The sequence below is a fragment of the Thalassophryne amazonica genome, chromosome 11 (assembly GCF_902500255.1).
Source record: "Thalassophryne amazonica chromosome 11, fThaAma1.1, whole genome shotgun sequence".
In the NCBI taxonomy this organism is placed as follows: domain Eukaryota; kingdom Metazoa; phylum Chordata; class Actinopteri; order Batrachoidiformes; family Batrachoididae; genus Thalassophryne; species Thalassophryne amazonica.
The window spans coordinates 7477259-7501959 of NC_047113.1; the positions used below are offsets into that span (position 1 = coordinate 7477259).

Here is a 24701-nt window from a genome sequence, read left to right on the forward strand (position 1 = left end):
CTGCTCGGGGAGGGAAGTCACACCTGGTGGCACAGATCTGCATTTCCTTCAGAACAAAGACACGTTCATTCACATATAGATTACACACGGATGGGAAACACTGTTCAGCTTCGTGTCCTCTTTTGTGTGTTTCTTCTCAGAGGCTGTGCGGGCCCCGGTGTTTCGCCACGGCACCGATAAGAACGGTTACAGTCTGGGCTTCAGTAAGAACTTCTGCCAGGTCTTTGGTGATGAGGTGAAATATTGGCTTCTGCCCATTTTTTCCAGGTAAGATCTTGTGATCAGCTGTCAAAAAGATTCAAAAGAAGACTCATCAGCACAGATATCACCACAGAGATCTAAACTCACATTGTTAGTTGTTGTTTAAAACCTGGCCAACCCCCTTCTGTGTCCATTTCAACCAAGCTGAGCCACAGAAGAAGAAAATGTTGCAGTTGCTTGATTGGCTGCTTGAGGCTGACTCAGGAAAGGAGCAGATCGCCATAGAGGCCCATGTTAAAATGTTCAACTTTAGAGCAGAAATAAACATGTTTATAACCTGGTACACAAAAAACAGTTTTGGTCTCTTTAGCTATAGCTTCCCTCTTCATGACAATTGCACTTGGGGGAAATATTTATTTTACAGTTCATTAGTTTAAGATGCTTTAAAAGTGGTATTACTTGTGGGGAGGTGATGGTCTAGTGGTTAAGCGTTGGGCTTGAGACCAGAGGCTCCTTGGTTGAAATTCCAGCCTGACCGGAAAATCACTATGGGCCCTTGGGCAAGGTCCTTAATCCCCTAGTTGCTCCCGGTGTGTAGTGAGTGCCTTGTATGGCAGCACCCTCACATCGGGGTGAATGTGAGGCATTATTGTAAAGCGCTTTGAACATCTGATGCAGATGGAAAAGTGCTATATAAATGCAGTCCATTTATCATTTAATTAAGGATGTGGCTCAGCGCTCCGGTTGCTCAGCGGCCACTAGCTGTGGTTGCTAGTTGTTTACAGGTCAGGGTCTGAGCATTTTATTACAAATGTGTGTAAAATATGGTTTGTGTTGTTAATTGCTCTAACAGATCATCTGAGAGATCTGTGTTTGAGTATTTCTATCAAGTAAAGTTTTCTGTTGTCTTATTTTGGATGTTAACAGCATTAACACTTTTAGCAGCTATTGGTAACTTTATGGCTTCAGGTCCAGTTAACTCATGATTCCTGAGGAAATAAGTGAGTCATAATTTTTAATGCCCTCACCTAAGCCACATGTCATGACAACCACTGCCCTGTCCCTGAAAATACAGTTTAATAAATAGCCGAACCAAGGTTAGCCTCTTAGCTTAGCTTGTTCCGTAACTCTAAGATGGAAAGAGTTCACTAGTCTGTGTGCGTATTTGCTCCAAATTAAGCCAAACATCGCAATTCAGAGTCACCCTCGAAGGTTGGATAATTGCCACAGTTACTTTGAAAAAATAATCCAATTGCTGATTACTGATTACTCCTTGAAAAAGTAACTTAGTTACTTTACTGATTACTCAATTGTAAAAGTAACTGTTAGATTACTAGTTACTTTTTTAGTTACTTTCCCCAGCTGTCGACAACAACCCTCTGCCACCTCAACATGACAATGATACCTGTTTTGCCAAAACTCACTTTATAGTCACTCTTTCTTGACTTCAATGAAAATAAATACTTGTTTTATAAAAAGTAAAATAATCTTTCTTGACCTCATATTTAACTGTTGACAGCACTGTAACAGTAAAACTTGCAATTTCTAACCGACATTGTTTATAAATGTAACTATTAAATTCTTTCTAACATTTTTCTAACATTTAAATTCTCTCTAAACATTTTACTTGTCAAAATTATTATTATTAGTAGTAGTAGTACTAAAAAAAGGCTTCAAAACTGGACCTTTAATCTAGGGGTGTTGTGGGGTGGGGCACATCCCTGCCCCACGCCCCCATTCCATCTGGATTCGCCCCTGCTTTGGCATTTGAGCACAAAGAATGGATAACATTTATTTATGCAGAAAACATGACCAGATTTACAGGTAAGAAAGTTTTATTACGTTTTCACATCATGTGGTCCTCAGAAAGAGAGTTTAGGTGCATTTGAGTGGAAAATAGTGTTACTTGTTGACGCGTCGTGGATCAGCTGTTTTTAGCGAGCAGATACGGAGCGGCTCAACTCAGAATTCTAAATAAAGGAGAAAAAAAAAAAGCATAAAAATGTCTTTGTAAAGCTCAGTGCAGGTGTGCTGTTGTCACCGTGCTTTAAGAGGTGAGGACGAGTCGTAACTGCTCCAAAAAACCGCGGATTAAAAGCTCACAGCTCACACACAGTCGAACCCTGACCTCCTGCCCATGGACCAAGTTTAATGCTGCTATTGACCCATAATGCAAAAATAATAGTAATGCAGTGACTTGGAGAAGTAACTTTAATCTGATTACTGATTTGGAAAGATTAACGCGTTAGATTACTCATTACTAAAAAAAAAAGTGGTCAGATTAGAGTAACGCGTTACTAATTAACACGTTACCAGCATCACTGATTGTGTATGACATATACATTGTACCATGCATCTTTATAACCAGCCAAGTTAAAAACAAAGTGATGTGTTTTTTAATTAAAGTAACATTCACTCTCGCATCACAGATGAAAGAAACGTCTTTTTAATTGAAACGAAAAGCACATGTAAGTATACAGCTAATAGTGCAGCGTACTGAAACTTGGAATCAAAATATATTCATTTATTGACCTGAACCTTCGGACTAGTGGGTTGTTCCTCTCTAAGATGCGGGGGGGGAGTGTTTGTCCTACCCAGGATTTCACCCACACTCTACCTCTTTATCCAAATACGGGTTGTGTCATGACATAGGCTGGATAAGTGCGCCCAACATGAAGACACCAAGAGCAGCAATATCTGGGCTTCAAAGCGGCTCTTCTGCATGTCTATAGAAAACCTATAGGTGACGTCATGCAGGGTTTCTCCAGTATAATTTCCATCTGATTTCAACCCATAAGCTAATAGTGCAGCAGATAACAGAATGTTTGCAGAGAAATTGTTCAAATCTGGTTACAAGCACCAAAATTTGACTGTGTATACCTGTTGGTATATATTTTAGACAAATAATGTTAGCCATTTGAATTTTCAATCGGGGGCCAAATAGGGATCAATGAAGAATTGCACAGGGGTCAAAATTAAAAAAAATGTTCCAATCATATTGAAAGCTATACCACATTATGTGTCTGATCATAACTATTCCAAAAAGGTATAGTTTGGACTATCTATGACTGAATGTTCTGGAGTTATGGGGTAAAAACAGCAAGAATGGTGACAAAGGTCAGTTTCAGTTTGTACAGGAGTCAAAAGTTAAAGTTGCTCCAATTATGGTAAAACATGATGCAAATTATTGGTTGAGTTAATAGGGTTTTAAAAAGGAATAGTTTGCACCATGTATCATGCTTAGTTGTCATGTTACGGGGTAACATATGTCACATGTCATAGAGTCCAATGGACGTCGACATTGTTTGACCTTTACTTTGGAGACCAAACATTCAACACAGTCAAACCTATTCAGTTTGTTAATCCTATTAACACAACCAATAATTTGCACCACTTTTTTACCAAAATTGGAGCAACTTTAACTTTTGACCCCTGTACAAACTGAAATTGACCTTTGTCACCATTCTTGCTGTTTTTACCCCATAACTCCATAACATTCAGTTATAGATAGTCCAAACTATACCCTTTTGGAATGTGGTATAGTTTTCAACATGAGTGGAACATTTTTTAATTTTGACCCCTGTGCAATTCTTCATTGACTCCTATTTGGCCCTCGATTGAAAATTCAAATGGCTAACATTATTTGTCTAAAATATATACCAAAAGGTATACACAGTCAAATTTTGGTGCTTGTAACCAGATTTGAACAATTGTTACAGTTATCTGCTCCACTATAATGGTTTGTGTTTCGGATCATCAAGGTCCTGCAGAGTTCTGTAAATTTGTTTAAAAATTGCTTAAGTAATCTGATTTAAAAAAATAAAAATAAATAGATGGGTCCTGTATGGACCCACCTCCTTAAAGTAACCATAATGTGCTTCAGCCACATGAAACCCGGGTGTCCCCTTGGACTTTTTCAGTTCCTGGGGTCCTCTGCACTGACTCATCTATGCTGGACCATGGACAGAGAAACACACATGGGCAAAATGCCACAGTTGACATTCCCTCATATGACGAACACATTAATTTTGTCAGGGCTCGTGGTGGGCTGAAACCGGAAGCAGTAGGAGACCAATGCAGACTCACAGGCATGGTTGGTTTAGATGAATAATAGGCTTTATCTTGAATCCAGGTATTGGGTTTGGTACACAGGTAGTCAGACATGGAAGCAGAGGTATCAGACAAGGTACAGGCTGGGACGTGGTCCATAAACCAGGCAGGGTTCGTTCACACGGCGTCGAGGTATATAGCAGGCAAAACAAAGGCAGAGTCAAAATACAGGCAGAGTTCAGGATACGGCAAGGCGGAGGTCGGAGCACAAAAGCAAGGTCAAAACACACAAGCGCAAACTGGACAAGAACGAGAGGTGAGAAAGTGAACAAGGTCAACAATCAGGCAGTGAGTTGTGGAACTGTGAGGGTTTTAAAGAGGAGCAAACTAATCAGGTTGATGTGAAGCAGGTGTGTGGAAAGTTCAGGAAAGAGGTGTGGTGAAGTGAACAAAGAAGAGAGAAGAAAGGCAAGAGAGTGCGAGAGGGCAAAACAAAGCAGTGCAAAACAAGAGAAGAGAGTGACAGAAAAACTAACTGTGAGAAACATGACATGTGCAAAAAATGAATGTGAGCAAACCAAAAGGGGAAAAACTAAAAACTACCGTAACAAGAGAAAAACCAGGAAACTACTGCTTAAAACTAAAACTGGAATAAAAACGGCAGAACAAACTATGGAATGAACAAAAAAAAACAGGTGACAACTGAATAATACAACAAACAACAAATGGAACGTTAACTGATAAGCAACATCAAAGATAAATAATAACAAAAACCTGTGACCAAGCATATACAATAAATGTGATAAACAGAACAAAACTAAAGAAACCTAAAGGACCATGACTGAACAAATACAAAAATGAACTATAGAATAAATAAATACGAAACAAAATGATAAGATAAAGAATGGAACCAGTGACTACCTGGAAAGCAAAGCAAAGCATTAAACAGAACCACACTAAACAAATGAAAACAAAACTATAAAACCATAAAGGACATAGTGCCAAAATCAGGACCTAAACCCTGAGCCAGGGCCAAGCATGACAATTTAGCTAATGATTTTTTTCTCCCTCACTCACACACACACACACACACAAATCCTTGTGTAAAAATGATGAATATGCCACATTTTTTAATTTTTTTTTCTAGATTATCTGATAGTATTCAAGGAAAAATAAGATGAGAACAGGCTGCCATGAGGAAAATATTTGATAAATATCCTAAAACCAATCAAATCTCACACCACGTTTGTGATGGTATCACAAAAAGTGATGTAATCTATTAGTTTGTGATACCGTCATGTAATATAGTAGATGTTCGTGATGGTACGGCAAAAAAAAAGTAGTATTGTGAAACTTGGGGTGACACAGGGGAGCATTTGGGGTGAAGGTTAGGGTTAAAATGTATCAGTGATGGGTGCCTGCATCACGGAGACGTAATACATTTCATGATGGTATGAAAAAACATGAGACAGTTGAAGGCAGCTTCCATCTCCTACTTTATTGCTGCTAATTATTTAGATTGTCTTTCTGGGTCTGCTGGAAATCTGTAGAATGAAACATTGAACCCACCATGCGTTCTTTGAGCCAGAAGGTTGGAAATGAGAGAATATTGAACAATGGGATAAAGTCATCAACTCATTGCAGTAACTGGCAAGCATCTTTCTTGCCTACAAATATTATTACATGATCCAATGACCTCAGTTGCATAGGGACCCTACTTACTTTAAGAGACGTTTGGCGTCCAGTGAACATGAGTTTGACCTGTGTTTACTGACAATGGGCTTAAAGTGTGTTGAACCCATTTAGTGTTGGCCACTGCTCAAACCACCATTGATGCCATAGGGCCCAAGTCTGTCCTAGGTCCATAAACTGCATTTTATCTTCCAGCACTGCCCCTGTCATGGAGTCTACCTGCATTTTTGTCCTGGAGATTTTAAATTAATTAAACCATTACTTAAAAAGCCATCACTTGACCCAGCTATCTTAGCTAATTATAGGCCAATCTCCAACCTTCCTTTTCTCTCAAAAATTCTTGAAAGGGTAGTTGTAAAACAGCTAACTGATCATCTGCAGAGGAATGGTCTATTTGAAGAGTTTCAGTCAGGTTTTAGAATTCATCATAGTACAGGAACAGCATTAATGAAGGTTACAAATGATCTTCTTATGGCCTCAGACAGTGGACTCATCTCTGTGCTTGTCCTGTTAGACCTGAGTGCAGCTTTTGATACTGTTGACCATAAAATTTTATTACAGAGATTAGAGCATGCCATAGGTATTAAAGGCACTGCGCTGCGGTGGTTTGAATCATATTTATCTAATAGATTACAATTTGTTCATGTAAATGGGGAATCTTCTTCACAGACTAAAGTTAATTATGGAGTTCCACAAGGTTCTGTGCTAGGACCAATTTTATTCACTTTATACATGCTTCCCTTAGGCAGTATTATTAGAAAGCATTGCTTAAATTTTCATTGTTACGCAGATGATACCCAGCTTTATCTATCCATGAAGCCAGAGGACACACACCAATTAGTTAAACTGCAGGAATGTCTTTCAGACATAAAGACATGGATGACCTCTAATTTCCTGCTTTTAAACTCAGATAAAACTGAAGTTATTGTACTTGGCCCCACAAATCTTAGAAACATGGTGTCTAACCAGATCCTTACTCTGGATGGCATTACCCTGATCTCCAGTAATACTGCGAGAAATCTTGGAGTCATTTTTGATCAGGATATGTCCTTCAGTGCACATATTAAGCAAATATGTAGGACTGCTTTTTTACATTTGCGCAATATCTCTAAAATTAGAAAGGTCTTATCTCAGAGTGATGCTGAAAAACTAATTCATGCATTTATTTCCTCTAGGCTGGACTATTGTAATTCATTATTATCAGGTTGTCCTAAAAGTTCCCTGAAAATCCTTCAGTTAATTCAAAATGCTGCAGCTAGAGTACTGACGGGGACTAGAAGGAGAGAGCATATTTCACCCATATTGGCCTCTCTTCATTGGCTTCCTGTTAATTTAGAATAGAATTTAAAATTCTTCTAACTTATAAGGTTTTGAATAATCAGGTCCCATCTTATCTTAGGGACCTCGTAGTACCATATCACCCCAATAGAGCGCTTCGCTCTCAGACTGCAGGCTTACTTGTAGTTCCTAGGGTTTTTAAGAGTAGAATGGGAGGCGGAGCCTTCAGCTTTCAGGCTCCTCTCCTGTGGAACCAGCTCCCAATTCGGATCAGGGAGACAGACACCCTCTCTACTTTTAAGATTAGGCTTAAAACTTTCCTTTTTGCTAAAGCTTATAGTTAGGGCTGGATCAGGTGACCCTGAACCATCCCTTAGTTATGCTGCTATAGACTTAGACTGCTGGGGGGTTCCTATGATGCACTGAGTGTTTCTTTCTCTTTTTGCTCTGTATGCACTACTCTGCATTTAATCATTAGTGATTGATCTCTGCTCCCCTCCACAGCATGTCTTTTTCCTGGTTCTCTCCCTCAGCCCCAACCAGTCCCAGCAGAAGACTGCCCCTCCCTGAGCCTGGTTCTGCTGGAGGTTTCTTCCTGTTAAAAGGGAGTTTTTCCTTCCCACTGTCGCCAAGTGCTTGCTCATAGGGGGTCGTTTTGACCGTTGGGGTTTTTCTGTGATTATTGTATGGCTTTTGCCTTGCAATATAAAGCGCCTTGGCGCAACTGTTGTTGTGATTTTGCGCTATATAAATAAAATTGATTGATTGATTGATTGATTGATTTTGAAATTAGGCTGTAACATAACAAAATGTGGAAAAAGTGAAGCGCTGTGAATACTTTCAAGCATCATTCAATTCAGTTTACTTGTACAAAGCCAAATTATAGCATAAGGCAGCTTGAGGTGTTATTTACTGGTAAGATCTAAAGTATAAATGAGATTTTGCTGTAGGAAATGATGATACATCACAGAGAGGCTGTGTGTAATACGTATCATCTCATGCAGTTCAGCGTTCACACATCCAAAACGTCCGCTGGTCTGGAACAGATACAGCAAGAACACATTAGGTCAGCATGACTACACGGTAATTATGAGAGTTAAATTACTGTATTAGGGCAATGTTTTGCAATCTTTTTAAGTGCTTTACCCCAGAGCATGTCAAGTTGATCTGAAATACCTCCACATTACAAGGAGTTATGAATTCCGGAGCTAATCCAACTGACACCAAGCAGGACTGATATATATCTGTAGTTCATAAACAACTGTTCTAGTATTCAAAGCTACAAATTTAATGTTACTTTTTTCAGACTAGAATGTATCATTATTGTCCATCCACTGACCATTTCATGTGGTCCCTTCCTAGTACTGGGTTTGACTGCTGCTGCAAACATTCCAGCAGCATGGATCCATGTTTTCGTGTTATTTATGGCAAATTCTGACCCTAAAAACATTTGAATGTCGCAGCAGAATTTGAGACTCACCAGACCAGGTAGCAGCAGCAGTGCCACATTCAAACTCACTTAGAAGAGAAGTTCAACATTTTCCAACCTGGGATCTATTTTTATTTTAATCACTTGGGAGAAAAGCCAAATGAATTGGCACAGTGTGTGCATGTTGTGCATGATGAATGTGGTGCAGGACTACGTTGCACAGTACAGAGTTATGGTTCCATGAGGGGGTTTTTTTTTTTCCTAAATTTGTGACTTTTCTTTGTGTCTGGCAATATCTGGGTTATTTTCTTGTAATTTTTTTCTCATGAATGTATGTGAACTCAGAGAATTGTATTTCTGCTAATTTTTTGAGGTTTGTTTTTTTTTTTTTTTTTTACATTCCAAATTTATGGCTTTATATTCTCACAGAATATTCAAGTTTTTTCTCAATTTTTTTTTTTTTTTTTTGCTCACAAATTTGACTTCTTAATCTCAAAATAGCTGTTTTCTCATATAATGTATGTCTGGGTTGTCATAAATTTAGGACTTCTTAATCTTAGAAAGTATCAGTTATTTTTTTCATGAATTTGTTTGACTTTATAAACTCAGAGAATATCTGTGTTTTTTCTTTGAAATTCATTTGGTTTCAAGAATTTATGACTTTATGATCTCAGAATAGCCAAGATTTTTTTCTCATAATTTTGTGATTTTTTTTCTTCCAAATTTATGACTTTATAATATCAGAGAATATTCATGTATTTTCCCTCATAAATTTGTATTTTTTTTTCATAAATTTATGAGTTTATATTCTCAGAGAATGAGACTTTTAAATTTGTTTTATCCCTCAAAAATGTATGACTTCTTAATCTCAGAAAATAGTTTTTTTTTTCATAAATTTCAGTTTTATGTTCTTTCCATCATAAATTTGTGACTTCTTAATCTCACTTCTTAATCGTTTTTTTCTTGTAAACATGATTTTTTTTTAAGCTCAGAAAATATCCAAGGTTTTTCTCTTAAATTTGTTTCATCTCACAAATTCATGACTTTGTGATCTCAGAGAATATCCAAGATTTTTTTATTGTTTTAAATCTAAATTTACATGTTTAGACTGAGAAATATTGAATTTCTTTTCTGAGATACCCTTTCCCCCACACATTATTTTATGCCTACACTGTATCTGCCAAAAACGTTAAAGTCAAGATTCAGCTTTTTAGTTACACAGAACAACAAAGTGCTGCCACTGACAAAGTATTTGATTCATAAGATGGCAAAAGTCCCAAAGGAGGAAGAAGAGCTTTTGAAAGAGTGTTTCTGCACAGTATCAGCACTGTGACTGCATTAATGCTGCGACTCCCCACTTGGCAAAATTAGTAATTCACTATCTGAATTACGCATTCTATGCACGGGTAATAGAGAAGAATTTTAGCCATGTCATTGTATATTTCATGTCACTTTAGTTAAGGTGTAGTAAGTTGCATTGCATTGTGTGTACAGTAGTGTTCACAATAATAGTAGTGCTATGTGACTAAACAGATTAATCCAGGTTTTGAGTATATTTCTTATTGTTACATGGGAAACAAGCTACCAGTAGATTCAGTAGATTCTCACAAATCCAACAAGACCAAGCATTCAAGTAGAAAAGTAGAAAAGGGGGTGTTCAGAATAATAGTAGCATCTGCTGTTGATGCTACAAACTCAAAACTATTATGTTCAAAGTGCTTTTTTTTTTTAGCAATCCTGTGAATCACTAAACTAGTATTTAGTTGTATAACCACAGTTTTTCATAATTTCTTCACATCTGCGAGGCATTAATTTTGTTGGTTTGGAACCAAGATTTTGCTGGTTTACTAGTGTGCTTGGGGTCATTGTCTTGTTGAAACACCCATTTCAAGGGCATGTCCTCTTCAGCATAAGGCAACATGACCTCTTCAAGTATTTTGACATATCAATCAATCAATCAATTTTATTTATATAGCGCCAAATCACAACAAACAGTTGCCCCAAGGCGCTTTATATTGTAAGGCAAGGTCATACAATTACGGAAAAACCCCAACGGTCAAAACGACCCCCTATGAGCAAGCACTTGGCGACAGTGGGAAGGAAAAACTCCCTTTTAACAGGAAGAAACCTCCAGCAGAACCAGGCTCAGGGAGGGGCAGTCTTCTGCTGGGACTGGTTGGGGCTGAGGGGAGAGAATCAGGAAAAAGACATGCTGTGGAGGGGAGCAGAGTTCAATCACTAATGATTAAATGCAGAGTGGTGCATACAGAGCAAAAAGAGAAAGAAACACTCAGTGCATCATGGGAACCCCCCAGCAGTCTAAGTCTATAGCAGCATAACTAAGGGATGGTTCAGGGTCACCTGATCCAGCCCTAACTATAAGCTTTAGCAAAAAGGAAAGTTTTAAGCCTAATCTTAAAAGTAGAGAGGGTGTCTGTCTCCCTGATCTGAATTGGGAGCTGGTTCCACAGGAGAGGAGCCTGAAAGCTGAATGCTCTGCCTCCCATTCTACTCTTACAAACCCTAGGAACTACAAGTAAGCCTGCAGTCTGAGAGCGAAGCGCTCTATTGGGGTGATATGGTACTATGAGGTTCCTAAGATAAGATGGGACCTGATTATTCAAAACCTCATAAGTAAGAAGAAGAATTTTAAATTCTATTCTAGAATTAACAGGAAGCCAATGAAGAGAGGCCAATATGGGTGAGATATGCTCTCTCCTTCTAGTCCCCGTCAGTACTCTAGCTGCAGCATTTTGAATTAACTGAAGGCTTTTCAGGGAACTTTTAGGACAACCTGATAATAATGAATTACAATAGTCCAGCCTAGAGGAAATAAATGCATGAGTTAGTTTTTCAGCATTACTCTGAGACAAGACCTTTCTAATTTTAGAGATATTGCGTAAATGCAAAAAAGCAGTCCTACATATTTGTTTAATATGCACATTGAAGGACATATCCTGATCAAAAATGACTCGTATTACTGGAGGTCAGGGAAATGCCATCCAGAGTAAGGATCTGGTTAGACACCATGTTTCTAAGATTTGTGGGGCCAAGTACAATAACTTCAGTTTTATCTGAGTTTAAAAGCAGGAAATTAGAGGTCATCCATGTCTTTATGTCTGTAAGACAATCCTGCAGTTTAGCTAATTGGTGTGTGTCCTCTGGCTTCATGGATAGATAAAGCTGGGTATCATCTGCGTAACAATGAAAATTTAAGCAATGCCGTCTAATAATACTGCCTAAGGGAAGCATGTATAAAGTGAATAAAATTGGTCCTAGCACAGAACCTTGTGGAACTCCATAATTAACCTTAGTCTGTGAAGAAGATTCCCCATTTACATGAACAAATTGTAATCTATTAGATAAATATGATTCAAACCACCGCAGCGCAGTGCCTTTAATACCTATGGCATGCTCTAATCTCTGTAATAAAATGTTATGGTCAACAGTATCAAAAGCAGCACTGAGGTCTAACAGAACAAGCACAGAGATGAGTCCACTGTCTGAGGCCATAAGAAGATCATTTGTAACCTTCACTAATGCTGTTTCTGTACTATGATGAATTCTAAAACCTGACTGAAACTCTTCAAATAGACCATTCCTCTGCAGATGATCAGTTAGCTGTTTTACAACTACCCTTTCAAGAATTTTTGAGAGAAAAGGAAGGTTGGAGATTGGCCTATAATTAGCTAAGATAGCTGGGTCAAGTGATGGCTTTTTAAGTAATGGTTTAATTACTGCCACCTTAAAAGCCTGTGGTACATAGCCAACTAATAATCTGAGAGAAAGAGTCTAACCAAATACCGGCATCACTGAAAGCAGCCAAAGATAACGATACGTCTTTGGGATGGTTATGAGTAATTTTTTCTCTAATAGTTAAAATTTTATTAGCAAAGAAAGTCATGAAGTCATTACTAGTTAAAGTTAAAGGAATACTCGGCTCAATAGAGCTCTGACTCTTTGTCAGCCTGGCTACAGTGCTGAAAAGAAACCTGGGGTTGTTCTTATTTTCTTCAATTTAACTATTGAAGAAAATAAGATTTACTATCTTCAAACTTCCTGTATATCTGGATCAGATATACAGGAAGTAGCACAAGTGATAAAAACAGAATTGAAAAAGGTTAAGCATTGGTTTGATATAAACAGACTGTCACTAAATATTAATAAGACAAATTTCATATTGTTTAATGACAGAGCAAAAAAAAATAACGTGTCATTACAAATAGATGGAATGGACATACAAAGGGTAAAAGAAATGAAATTTTTAGGAGTCATAATTGATGAAGATCTTACATGGAAGTCACACATAAATTACATAAAAGGAAAAATAGCGAAAGCCATTGCTGTTTTGCATAAAGTAAAATATTCATTAAATAGTTATGGTTTATTAACATTGTACAATTCATTGATTTTCCCATATTTAACTTATTGTGTAGAAATCTGGGGATCAACATATACAACCTTTGTTTATTCTGCAGAAAAGGGCTTTAAGGGTGATTAGCAACAGTGGTTTTAGAGATCCATCTAATCCATTGTTCATTAAGTACAGGGTACTTAAATTTTGTGATTTGGTCGATTTGAAAATATTACAATGTACCAAGCTAATAAAAATGCTTTACCAACAAACATTCAAAATATGTTTGAGAAAAGAGTAAGTAGTTATAAACTGAAAGGAATAGAAGTCTTTAGAAAACCAAGATACAGAACCAGAGTAAAAGAACGGAGTATTGCAGTAAATGGTGTAAAATTATGGAACAATCTCAGCAAACAAATTAAAGAATTAAGGTTGCTTAAATTATTTAAAAAACATATTAAACTAGATGTATTAAGTAAGTATGAAAATATAAAATAAGTTAGTGGGCTGTAAGGAAGTAAAAAAAAAAATGTAATTTGTTAATAATGTATAAAATGTTTTAAGTTTAAAAATGTAACCTGTCAGAGATGTAATCTATTTAATAATGGTCATGTCAGTGGTATGTGACAAGTTTAAAGAAATACAATCTGTTAAATAATGTTGAAAAATGACGCTGGATATTGAAAGATTGTATTGTAAAAAGGGACAGAAAATATAAGACTTGTTCTTCTCTCTGCTCCTTTTCATTCTGGTAATGGAGATGCTTTATTTCTGCTTTTCTGTTTTTTTTTTCTTTTAAATGAATGAAATAAATAAATAAATGAAATGAAATTAGTGATGAGTAGTAAGATGTCCTAGCTTTACGGAGGGCTTTTTTATAGAACAACAGACTCTTTTTCCAGGCTAAGCTGCTGGGTAGTCCATCAGAGTAAATGTAAATGTTATTAAAAAATGATCAGACAGAAGGGAGTTTTCAGGGAATACTGTTAAGTCTTCAATTTCCATACCATAAGTCAGAACAAGATCTAAGATATGATTAAAGTGGTGGGTGGACTCATTTACATTTTGAGCAAAGCCAATTGAGTCTAATAATAGATTAAATGCAGTGTTGAGGCTGTCATTCTCAGCATCTGTGTGGATGTTAAAATCGCCCACTATAATTATCTTATCTGAGCTAAGCACTAAGTCAGACAAAAGGTCTGAAAATTCACAGAGAAACTCACAGTAACGACCAGGTGGACGATAGATAACAAATAAAACTGGTTTTTGGGACTTCCAATTTGGATGGACAAGAGTCAAGCTTTCAAATGAATTAAAGCTCTGTTTGGGTTTTTGATTAATTATTAAGCTGGAATGGAAGATTGCTGCTAATCCTCCGCCTCGGCCCGTGCTACGAGCATTCTGGCAGTTAGTGTGACTCGGGGGTGTTGACTCATTTAAACTAACATATTCATCCTGCTGTAACCAGGTTTCTGTAAGGCAGAATAAATCAATATGTTGATCAATTATTATATCATTTACTAACAGGGACTTAGAAGAGAGAGACCTAATGTTTAATAAACCACATTTAACTGTTTTAGTCTGTGGTGCAGTTGAAGGTGCTATATTATTTTTTCTTTTTGAATTTTTATGCTTAAATAGATTTTTGCTGGTTATTGGTGGTCTGGGAGCAGGCACCGTCTCTACGGGGATGGGGTAATGAGGGATGGCAGGGGGAGAGAAGCTGCAGAGAGGTGTGTAAGACTACAACTCTGCTTCCTGGTCCCAACCCTGGATAGTCACGGCTTGGAGGATTTAAGAAAATTGGCCAGATTTCTAGAAATGAGAGCTGCTCCATCCAAAGTGGGATGGATGCCGTCTCTCCTAACAAGACCAGGTTTTCCCCAGAAGCTTTGCCAATTATCTATGAAGCCCACCTCATTTTTTGGACACCACTCAGACAGCCAGCAGTTCAAGGAGAACATGCGGCTAAACATGTCACTCCCGGTCCGATTGGGGAGGGGCCCAGGGAAAACTACAGAGTCCGACATTGTTTTTGCAAAGTTACACACCGATTCAATGTTAATTTTAGTGACCTCCGATTGGCGTAACCGGGTGTCATTACTGCCGACGTGAATTACAATCTTACCAAATTTACGCTTAGCCTTAGCCAGCAGTTTCAAATTTCCTTCAATGTCGCCTGCTCTGGCCTCCGGAAGACAATTGACTATGGTTGCTGGTGTCGCTAACTTCACATTTCTCAAAACAGAGTCGCCAATAACCAGAGTTTGATCCTCGGCGGGTGTGTCGCCGAGTGGGGAAAAATGGTTAGAAATGTGAACGGGTTGGCGGTGTACACGGGGCTTCTGTTTAGGGCTACGCTTCCTCCTCACAGTCACCCAGTCGGCCTGCTTTCCCGGCTGCTCGGGATCTGCCAGAGGGAAACTAACGGCGGCTAAGCTACCTTGGTCCGACTACAGGGGCCTGGCTAGCTGTAGAATTTTCCGCGGTGCGGAGCCGAGTCTCCAATTCGCCCAGCCTGGCCTCCAAAGCTACGAATAAGCTACACTTATTACAAGTACCATTACTGCTAAAGGAGGCCGAGGAATAACTAAACATTTCACACCCAGAGCAGAAAAGTGCGGGAGAGACAGGAGAAGCTGCCATGCTAAACCGGCTAAGAGCTAGTAGCTGCGCTAAGCTAGCGGATTCCTAAAAACACACAAAGTGAATAATGTGTAAATAATTTAGAGGTGATTCAGCAGAGGGAGTGCTTTAGTTAAGGCACGTGAAGATTACACTGTGAAGCAAATCGTTATCTAGTTAACTAGATCAATCTAACTGCGCAGATTAAACAGCTAACAGATACAGAAAAACACCGCTGTACTGTGGAACAGGAAGTGGTACAATACCGCAGTGAGAGCCAACCACCAGTAGAGGCAAGCAAGAGCCAAAAAAAGCCAACGACATATCCAAACTGATCCATGATACCTGGTATGTGATATATAGGCCCAACACCATAGTAGGAGAAACATGCCCATATCATGATGCTTGCACCATCATGCTTCACTGTCTTCACTGTGACCTGTGGCTTGAATTCAGAGTTTGGGTTTGTCTCACAAACTGTCTGCGGCCCTTGGACCCCAAAAAAACTATTTTACTCTCATCAGTCCACAAAATATTCCTCCATTTCTCTTTAGGCCAGTTGATGTGTTCTTTGGCAAATTGTAACCTCTTCTGCACGTCTTTTATTTAACAGAGGGACTTTGCGGGGGGTATTCTTGCAAATAAATTAGCTTCACACAGGCGTCTTCTAACTGTCACAGCATTTACAGGTAACTCCAGACTGTCTTTGATCATCCTGGAGCTGATCGGTGGGTGAGCCTTTACCATTCTGGTTATTCTTCTATTCATTTTGATGGTTGTTTTCTTCCACGTGTCTCTGGTTTTTTTGTCCATTTTAAAGCATTGGAGATCATTGTAGATGAACATCCTATAATTTTTTGCACCTGCGTATAAGTTTTCCCCTCTCCAATCAACTTTTTAATCAAACTATGCTGTTCTTCTGAACAATGTCTTGAACGTCCCATTTTCCTCAGGCTTTCAAAGAGAAAAGCATGTTCAACAGGTGCTGGCTTCATCCTTAAATAGGGGACACCTGATTCACACCTGTTTGTTCCACAAAATTGACGAACTCACTGACTGAATGCCACACTACTATTATTGTGAACACCCCCTTTTCTACTTTTTTTTTTTTTACTAACAGCCCAATTTCATAGCCTTAAGAGTGTGCATATCATGAATGCTTGGTCTTGTTGGATTTTTGAGAATCTACTGAATCTACTGGTACCTTGTTTCCCAGGTAACAGTAAGAAATATACTCAAAACCTGGATTAATCTTTTTAGTCACATAGCACTACTATTATTCTGAACACTACTGTATGTTCTCATCATTAATTTTCATAGAGCAGTTTGTGACATTCATGAGACTCAAGTGAATGATGATAAAAGGTGATAGAATGTCATATCACTGCAATGCTCTGGCAAAACGTACACAGCAGGTACATTTTAATTGAAAAAACACACACCTTAACTCACACACAGTGCGCGCTGTCTCGTTTGGATTGTAATTAAAGTGAACCCTAGCCAGCCGCTACTATGTAGTAAGTAAAGTATGATGCTTGCTACCTGACCTGAGCACCACGTACACACCACGCGTGTGTGTGTGTGTGTGTGTGTGTGTGTGTGTGTGTATAAAAAGCTAAACACATATATATTTGGTACCATACAACAACAAAAGTGGATGGATATCAAAAGTCATGTTGAATAATATAGCAATAGTGGATTTATTTAATAGTTCCACTGAAAAAAAAACACCACTCTGAACTAGCTACAGGAGAGCTGGTTTTCCCTGCAATGACTATTTATTACACATGGCTCTATGAGCTTCAGCCTAATCTATATATATATAAATAAAATAGCCCGTATGTTTGTATGTATGCGGCACGATTTGTGTTCAGAGTGAACTACCGCAGCGATAAAACAATCAACACCAAACATGGCATAGTGACTGGGGGCACCAAGGCGAACATCTCTGGGGCCCTTACATTGAAAGCACACGTGCGCAAATACACGTACATACACAGGCACACTAGATTAAAGCATCACACACACACACACACACACACAAAGTGAAAGTTCATTTTGTGTAGGAATTCTAGCAATAATGATTAAAGCTGAATTCTGTAATAGATATATAGATAAAAATATATGAAAGCATTAAATTATTGGGTGTCCAGTAACCATAAAAAATAAACAGATAAAGAGAATAGATTAAAGCATTAAATTATTGGTTGCCCAGTAACCATAAAAAATAAACAGATAAAGAGAATAGATTAAAGCATTAAATCATTGGGTGCCCAGTAACCATAAAGAATAAAAGTGAAAGTTCTTTTTGTCTAAGATTTCTAGCAATAATGATTAAAGTTGAATTCTGTAATAGATATATAGATAAAGAGAATATATTAAAGCATTAAATTATTGGTTTCCCAGTAACCATAAAAGATAAACAGATTAAGAGAATGGATTAAAGCATTCGCCCAGTAACCATGAAGAATTAAAGTGAAAGTTCTTTTTGTCTAAGATTTCTAGCAATAATGATTAAAGATGAATTATGTAATAGATAAATAGATTTCTAGCAGTAATAATTAAAGCTGAATTCTGTAATAGATAAATAGATAAAGAGAATAGATTAAAGCATTAAATTATTGGTTGCCCAGTAACCATAAAGAATTAAAGTGAAACAGAAGTGGCATGAAATTGTTAAAGTACAGAAGTGACATCAAATCATAAAGGCACAGAATTGACTTCAAATCATTAAAGTACAGAAGTGACACAACAAAGTCAACTTTATATTAATATACGTGCTTCGCAGCAGGTACACCTGCTAGTATTAGTAATGAAGCTCATAGCAACAACACCTAAAGCCCAGGTTACACATAGATGGTTTTGTCCGCGGTTAGTACGTAGACCGAAGTTCGTGGTAGTTCCGGCTGTTTTCGCAGTGGAAAGGGGCGGAGCATTTCAACGGCATTTTGAGCGCCGTACTAGCCGCAAATACGCGGATAAAACGCCGCTAAGCGGAGTTTTGACGCCGTAGCATCCGGTACACGTCAGGCAACGGGGGTTAATACTCAGTTCTATCCTTTACAATCGCAGGTTAAGATGCGAGTGAGAACGGCGGTGTTCTGCTGCCGCCGATAATGCCCTGTGTACCGCTGGATTTATCCAGGCAAATCCTGCGTTACTCCAGGAACCTTCGCTTATAGGCACCGCCCCCAGAGTATAATAGGCTGAAGCAGCTGTCAGTGCAGGGGGAGGGAGTGACAGGGAGCTCACCTCTCAGCCTTTTCTTTTCTCTCTTTTTCCTCTCCTCAACGTGTTGCTCGTTTCCACCACAGGGCTACCCCTGAACCAGACCCCTTGGTAAGTCCTTGCCGCTGCCAATTTTATTTTAGGAGGTATACTGGTGCTTCTCTGCAAAATATCTAGAGCTAGCCGTGAGTGAGAGACCTGCATGCAGCGCGCTAGCGTTTTTATACTGACCGCCGCCTATCGGCCGTTTGGAACGCCGTTAACCGGGAGGTGCCGTTTAGAGCAGCGTACTGTCCGCTAGCGCCGTTTTGTCTGCCTCTGTTGCCGGTTAAAACGCCTTTGAGGACGCCGATGTGGGCTCTATCGCCGTTTTACACGCCATTGGTTAGGGATATAACGCCGGCCGCCAATTACGGCGGTGTAAACTGCGGCACTACAGGAAGAGGCGGGATGACACGGTGATTAAAAAGTATCAAACGCCGTTGTTTGCGTTGTCTCCGTCGTCAGGCCACTTCTCCAGGAGCGCTCCCGGAATTATTCGACATGTTGAATAATTTTTTCGACGATTCCCGGTGAAGCCAGAACCAAACCATGCCCCCGTGTGCCGGCGTTAACTACGGTGTGTGATCCCTAAAATGGCCCGGAGGGGGCAAAATCTCTGCCAGGACGCTTACGGGAGAGTTTACCGTCTATGTGTAAACGGGGCTTTAAGCTCCAAAACTATGCACAAGTAGACCTAATAAATGCCTTAAAATAGTTCATCCAACACAAAACTCAACACGTAGCTACACACAAGCCACTAATTATTATTATTATCTTTGTATATATGCTGGAATAAGGGATAGAACTCTTCAAATTATTATTCATTACTTTCCATTTCAATCATACTCACAGGTGAAATGTTCACCCACAGCTTTGAACTGAGATTTGCACAGTTTATAGCTGCACATGAAGGTATTTTTGAACAAAAGCACAAGGAATAAAGTTGCGTACGCCTGGTTAAAGATCAATAGAAAAGACGTTCAGGAGCGGAACATGCGAGTGGTAATATGGCAGCTGATTTGCTTCAAAAATATTGTTCACTGAACTATCCAGTATTTTCTGCCTCAGCCAGATGAGGATCCTCGGGTTTATGAGTGGATCCAGACCCCCCGTATCAGGTGCTTTGGATCCACGTTGTGCCAAACTACTTTCCTTTGGCCAATATTGTTGATGGAGAGACAATAGTTCCACACAAAATGGATCCCCAATCTTGTTTAACGTATCAGTTTCAAAAAATACAGTCACAGCTGGGGTATAAAAACAAAACACCCACTCATCTGGGGAGCAGAGGATGGTGGATCACCTTCGCCTCCTGTTCAGGTGATCCTCCGCCAACCCCAACTCACTTGATCTGCTCACATTGCTCCCCAGACTCAGGGTGTTTTGTCCTTATATACAGATCAACCACTTATGTCGGGAAACTAATTTTCCCATAATGCAATGCGGCATGTGTGTCTGTAAATGATAAACCTTCAAAAATAGTGCATTACTTTAAAACTAAAACATATAGCCGATATTTTCACTTTGTAAAACAGCAGAGGTGACATTAAGTTCAATAACTTGTCCAGATTTAGTTTGTTTATAATTTTAATTATCAGTCAAAACTGTCTGCCTGTGCATGACTCTTGCCATACACATGCAACTCTGTATGGTGTGAAAATAAATGACCTTTTTTTTCTCCCTCTTCCTTTCTCTCTGGTAGCTAGCTCTTCTCTGCTAGTTAACTTTGCTAATTAGCAGAACTGTGCCCGCCGCTGGTGTTCACACACGTACGTTTCAACCTAAGGGACCCACTGACCTCCCCCTTGGTGCCCCCAGTCACCATAGCAAGTTTGAAGTACATTGCTGCATTCATCTTTCCCTCAACCCTGACTAGTCTCCCAGTTCCTGCAGCTGAAAAACCTCCCCACAGCATGATGCTGCCACCACGCTTCACTGTAGGGATGGTGCCTGGTTTCCTCCAAACATGAAGCCTGACATTCATGCCAAAGAGTTCAATCTTTGTCTCATCAGACCAGGCAATTTTGTTTCTCATGGTCTGAGAGTCCTTCAGGTGCCTTTTGGCAAACTTAGGGTGGGCTGCCATGTGGCTTTGACAAAGGAGCGGCTTCTGTCTGGCCACAGATTTGTGCCTTTAGACAATCCTGTCTCAGAGATCTACCGACAATTCCTTTGACTTCATGCTTGGTTTGTGCTATGACATGCACTGTCAGCCTTTCAAAATCATGTCCAATCAGCTGAATTTACCCCAGGTGAAACATCTCAAGGATGATGAGTGGAAAAAGGATGCACCTCAGCTCAATTTTGTGCTTTGTGGCAAAGGCTGTCAATACTTATGTACATTATATATATATATATATATATATATATATATATATATATATATATATATATATATATATATATACGAGGGCTGTCAATAAAGTATAGGTCCTTTTTATTTTTTTCAAAAACTATATGGATTTCATTCATATGTTTTTACGTCAGACATGCTTGAACCCTCGTGCGCATGCGTGAGTTTTTCCACGCCTGTCGGTGACGTCATTTGCCTGTGAGCACTCCTTGTGGGAGGAGTCGTCCAGCCCCTCGTCGGAATTCCTTTGTCTGAGAAGTTGCTGAGAGACTGGTGCTTTGTTTGATCAAAATTTTTTCTAAACCTGTGAGACACATCGAAGTGGACATGGTTCGAAAAATTAAGATGGTTTTCGGTGAAAATTTTAACGGCTGATGAGAGATTTTGAGGTGATACTGTCGCTTTAAGGACTTCCCACGGAGCGAGACGTCGCGCAGCGGTCCCAGGCGCTGTCATCAGCCTGTTTCAAGCTGAAAACCTCCACATTTCAGGCTGTATTGATCCAGGACGTCGTGAGAGAACAGAGAAGTTTCAGAAGAAGTCGGTTTCAGCATTTTATCCGGATATTCCACTGTTAAAGGAGATTTTTTTAATGAAAGACGTGCGGACGGGTCCGCGCGTCGGGACGCAGCTGGCGCGGTGCGGCGGCACAGGAAAAACACCTCTGTGTTGATAACCATTTGTAAATCCAGGCGGCTTTTGATGGCTTTCAGTGGAGTGAGTATATGAGAAATTGTTTAACAGCTGGACATGTTCCAACTTGTCCTTAAGGCTTCCAACGGAGGTGTTTTTCCTGTGGCAGAGCATCGCGGCGGCTGCGAGCCAACGCTGCAATCCGTCCGCACGTCTTGCATTAAAAAAATCTCCTTTAACAGTGGAATATCCGGATAAAATGCTGAAACCGACTTCTTCTGAAACTTCTCTGTTCTCTCACGACATCCTGGATCAATAGAGCCTGAAATGTGGAGGTTTTCAGCTTGAAACAGGCTGACGACGGCGCCTGAGAGCGCTGCACGATGTCTTGCTCTGTGGGAAGTCCTTAAAGCGACAGAATCACCTCAAAATCTCTCATCAGCCGTTAAAATTTTCACCGAAAACCAGCTTAATTTTTCGAACCGTGTCCACTCTGATGTGTCTCACAGGTTTAGAAAAAATTTTGATCAAACAAAGCGCCAGTCTCTCAGCAACTTCTCAGACAAAGGAATTCCGACGAGGGGCTGGACGACTCCTCCCACAAGGAGTGCTCACAGGCGAATGACGTCACCGACAGGCGTGGAAAAACTCACGCATGCGCACGAGGGTTCAAGCATGTCTGACGTAAAAACATATGAATGAAATCCATATAGTTTTTGAAAAAAATAAAAAGGACCTATACTTTATTGACAGACCTCGTATATATATATAGAGAGAAATTGAATTTGATCCATTTTATAATAAGGCTGTAACATAAAATGTGGAAAAGTGAAGCGCTGTGAATACTTCCAGATGCAGGGTAGCTAAACCATCCAGCAATCAGACAAATCATGAAAACATAAGATCATTTGCAGTTTAGAAGACTCAACTGTACATTTTCACAGCTACTTGCTTTATCTGTTCCACTATAATAATGAAACAATAGAACACTTTGTTTTTTTTCTCCTGGAAATGTTGATATTCGTGGCGTAGACTTTTGGATTTGATATTGTTCACACATAGATGTGTTGAATGTATCTTCCTTTCTTCCTGATGGCTCTCCAGTTTAGGTGATGGCTGCTCCTTCCCAACCTGTCTGGTGAACCTGGACCCAGAGCAGGCCTCATCGCCCAGCAGTGTCAACTCCGCCAACAAGACGTAAGAAAAGAAAAACACACACACACAAAAGAAGATCAAAAGAAATGTTAAAATCTGCATTAAAGAAAGTCAGGCCCAGTGATTTTTTTTTTTTTTCTAATTGACTCCATTTTTATATTGCTAATCCATCTGATGTAGACACTCAGAGCGCCTTACAGTGATACCTCATATTCATCCATACAAGGGCGCAATTTAGAACTAGAAATTGGGGGGATCAAAGTGCAAGGCCCGCAGGGCCGAAGCCCATAGGCCGGGGGTGTGGGGACCGCTTTAAGCCGTGAAGCATGGGGGTGGAAACATCATACTCTGGGGGTGCTCTTCTGCAAAGGGGACAGGACTACTGCACCGTACTGAAGGGAGGATGGATGGGGTCATGTATTTTGAGATTTAGGCAAACAACCTCCTTCCCTCAGTAAGAGCATTGAAGATGGGTCATGGCTGGGTCTTCCAGTGTGACAATGACCCCAAACACACAGCCAGGGCAACTAAGGAGGGGCTCCGTAAGAAGCATTTCAAGGTCCTGGAGTGGCCTGGCCAGTCTCCAGACCTGAACTCAATAGAAAATCTTTGGAGGGAGCTGAAACTCCAAAACTGAAAGATCTAGAGAAGATCTGTATGGAGGAGTGGACCAAAATCCCTGCTGCAGTGTGTGCAAACCTGGTGAAAAACTACAGGAAACGTTTGACCTCTGTAATTGCAAACAAAGTCTCCTGTACCAAATATTAACATTGATTGTTAATATTAATCAATGTTAATTGATTTTTTACGTAATTATTGTATGCCCTTGCCTTACAATATAAGGCGCCTTGGGGCAACTGTTTGTTGTGATTTGGCACTATATAAATAAAATTGTTTGATTGATTTTCACAGGTGTTCAAATACTTATTTGCAGCAGTAACATACAAATAAATTATTTAAAAATCATACATTGTGATTTCCAGATTTTTTTTTTTTAGATTATGTCTCTCACCGTGGACATGAACCTAAGATGAAAATGTCAGACCCCTCCATGATTTCTAAGTGGGAGAACTTGCAAAATTGCAGGGTGTTCAAATACTTATTTTCCTCACTGTGTATATATATATATATATATATATATATATATATATATATATATATATATATATATATATATATATATATATATATATATATATATATATATATATATAGCTTTATTTCTGCTTTTCTGTTTTTTTTTCTTTTAAATAAATGAAGTAAATATATATATGTGTGTGTGTGTGTGTGTATGTAGTAGTGTTCAGAATAATAGTAGTGCTATGTGACTAAAAAGATTAATCCAGGTTTTGAGTATATTTCTTATTGTTACATGGGAAACAAGGTACAATTTGCCAAAGAACACATCAACTGGCCTAAAGAGAAATGGAGGAATATTTTGTGGACTGATGAGAGCAAAATTGTTCTTTTTGGGTCCAAGGGCTGCAGACAGTTTGTGAGATCAATCAATCAATCAACTTTTTTTTTATATAGCGCCAAATCACAACAAACAGTTGCCCCAAGGCGCTTTATATTGTAAGGCAAGGCCATACAATAATTCTGAAAAACCCCAACGGTCAAAACGACCCCCTGTGAGCAAGCACTTGGCTACAGTGGGAAGG

General features: G+C 39.2%; 1 protein-coding gene across 3 annotated transcripts in view; it reads left to right on the forward strand.

Moving 5' to 3' along the window:
• zdhhc2 (zinc finger DHHC-type palmitoyltransferase 2) overlaps positions 1-24701 on the forward strand; it is a 148434-nt gene that overhangs the window by 94958 nt on the left and 28775 nt on the right. For all 3 annotated transcript variants that reach the window (XM_034181191.1, XM_034181192.1, XM_034181193.1), the window contains 2 exons: positions 141-267; positions 22990-23082. In XM_034181191.1, the coding sequence (XP_034037082.1) occupies positions 141-267; positions 22990-23082 (220 nt within the window). The remainder of the gene's footprint in view (positions 1-140; positions 268-22989; positions 23083-24701) is intronic.